General features: G+C 45.9%; 1 protein-coding gene across 1 annotated transcript in view; it reads right to left on the bottom strand.

Annotated features, from left to right (window-relative positions):
• AQR (aquarius intron-binding spliceosomal factor) overlaps positions 1–1,596 on the bottom strand; it is a 73,441-nt gene extending 71,845 nt beyond the window's left edge. The window contains exon 1 of the mRNA XM_009887000.1: positions 1,498–1,596. Within this exon, the coding sequence (XP_009885302.1) occupies positions 1,498–1,596 (99 nt within the window). The remainder of the gene's footprint in view (positions 1–1,497) is intronic.
• Between the last annotated feature and the right edge of the window lie 605 nt (positions 1,597–2,201).

The following is a 2,201-nucleotide window of genomic DNA, read 5'->3' as shown; positions in this document are numbered from 1 at the left end:
AATCAACAGAATAGCAAATGTAGAACATAATAATAGGTAGGAAATGAATGATTAACCCACAGTAAACAATTTATAAAGCTTAGACATCTAGAAGGGGAATGAAGTAAGCATAAGTTAATGGAACATCTTGAGTTTTTCTAAGTCTATAGGTGGACTTTGATGGATACTGTTTAAAGATTATAAGAGGCTGTGATGACCAGAATCTGCATCATTGAGCTACAACTTCAGAAGAGGAACTGGAATGGAACGATAAGAGTTAGCTGAAAATTAAGTAACTTTTGGAACTACTGAAGAATGAAGAACTGGGAGACTTTAAAGAAAACACTGGAAGCTTGCCAAACAGAAATATCAATTATGTAATGTTGTGTAGAATCACATATATAGAAGATGTATTTTGTTAGCCACTTGCCACTCACTGAGGTGATGGCCCAACTCTGAGTTGTTAATAAAGCAAACCTAGAGGTACCCACAGTCTGGTGAAATTCTTTAACCCTGCTCTGGCAGGGGGGTTGGACTAGATGATCTCCAGAGGTCCCTTCCAACCCTCACTATTTTGTGACCATTTCTTCCTGTATTGCAGGGGGGATCATCCTGCTCCTGGTCTCTATCTTCTAGCCCAGGGGGTTGGATCCTCAGAGTGCAACTAGTCCTATTACTAAAGACTGAGGCAAAGAAGGCATTAAGCACCTCAACCTTTTCCTCATCCCTAGTCACCATGTTTCCCCCCTGCACCTAATAGAGGATGGATGCTCTCCCTGGCGCTTCTTTTGCTGCTAATGTATCCACAGAAAGATTTCTTCTTGTCTTTTACAGCAGAAGCCAGATTAATTTCTAGCTGGGCTTTGGACGTTCTAATTTTCTCCCTGCATAGCCTCATGGCATCTCTGTAGTCATCACATGTGGGCTTCCCTTTCTTCCAGAGGCCATAGACACTGCTTTTTATCCTGAGCTGCAGCCAAAGCTCTCTGTTCAGCCAGGCCAGTTGTCTTTGCTGCCGGCATGACTTACAGCACATGGTGATGGCCTGTTCCTGTGCCTTTAAGACTTCCTTCTTAAAGAGTGTCCAGCCTTCCTGGACTCCTATGCCCTTCAGGACAGCCTCCCAAGGGACTCTGTCAATCAGTCTCCTAAACAAGTCAAAGTCTGCCCTTCGGAAGTCCCAGGTGGCAGTTCTGCTGTCCCCCTCCTTACTTCTCTAAGAATAGAGAACTCAATCATTTCATGATTGCTGTACCCTAATCAATCTCCCACCGTTACATCACCCACCAGTCCTTCTCTGTTCATAAAGAGCAGGTCCAGCAGGGCACTTTCCCTGGTGGGTTGACTCACCAGCTGAGTAAGGAAGTTGTCCTCGACACACTCTAGTAACTTTCAGGACTGTTCCCTCTCTGCTGTGTTGTATTTCCAGCAGACATTTAGGAAATTGAAGTCCCCCACAAGAATAACGGCAAGAGATCACAAGACTTCTCCCAGCTGCTTTTAGAAAGCTTCATCTACCTCTCTGTCCTGATTGAGTGGTCTATAACAGACTCCCACCACAACATCAGCCTTGTTGGGCTTCCCCGATTCTGAGCCATAGACACTCAACCATATCATCGCTATGATTGAGTTCTAAACATTCCTAACAGTCCCTGACATACAGGGCCACCCCACCACCTCTCCTTCCTCAGCTATCCCTTCTGAAGAGCTTGTAGCCATTGACTGCAGCACTCTAGTCGCACAAGGCATCCCACCATGTTTCTGTGATGGCTACTATATCATAGTTTTCCTGGTGCACCATGGCTTCTAGCTTCTTCTGTGTGTTGCCTATGCTACATGCATTAGCGTAGATGCACTTCAGTTGGGCTAATGTTCCTGACACTTCTTTACGGGTGGAAGCCCTACTTCCTACCTGACTGCTCTCAGGCTTTACCATGGTTTCTAACCCATCAATAACCCTTCCATCTTTACTGCCCCGTGTATCTCCAGCCCCTACCTCCACTGAGACAGAATAACAAGGGTCCTCACTAGCTCGCCATCCTGCAAACCCTGGCATGCTCCACCTGGGCTTATTGCTAGCAGGCTCAGTTACATCCCCTTCACCCTTCCAATCTAGTTTAAAGCTCTTTCAATGAGCCCTGCTAATTCTTGCCCCAGGATCATTTTCCCCTTCTGAGACAGGTGTACCCCATCTGTTGCCAGTAGGCCCAGTGCCATATAGA

The sequence above is a fragment of the Charadrius vociferus genome, unplaced genomic scaffold (genome assembly GCF_000708025.1).
Source record: "Charadrius vociferus isolate BGI_N301 unplaced genomic scaffold, ASM70802v2 scaffold14, whole genome shotgun sequence".
Classification (NCBI taxonomy): domain Eukaryota; kingdom Metazoa; phylum Chordata; class Aves; order Charadriiformes; family Charadriidae; genus Charadrius; species Charadrius vociferus.
The sequence above is the reverse complement of the archived record's forward strand: the minus strand, read 5'-3'. Positions and strand labels throughout refer to the sequence as shown.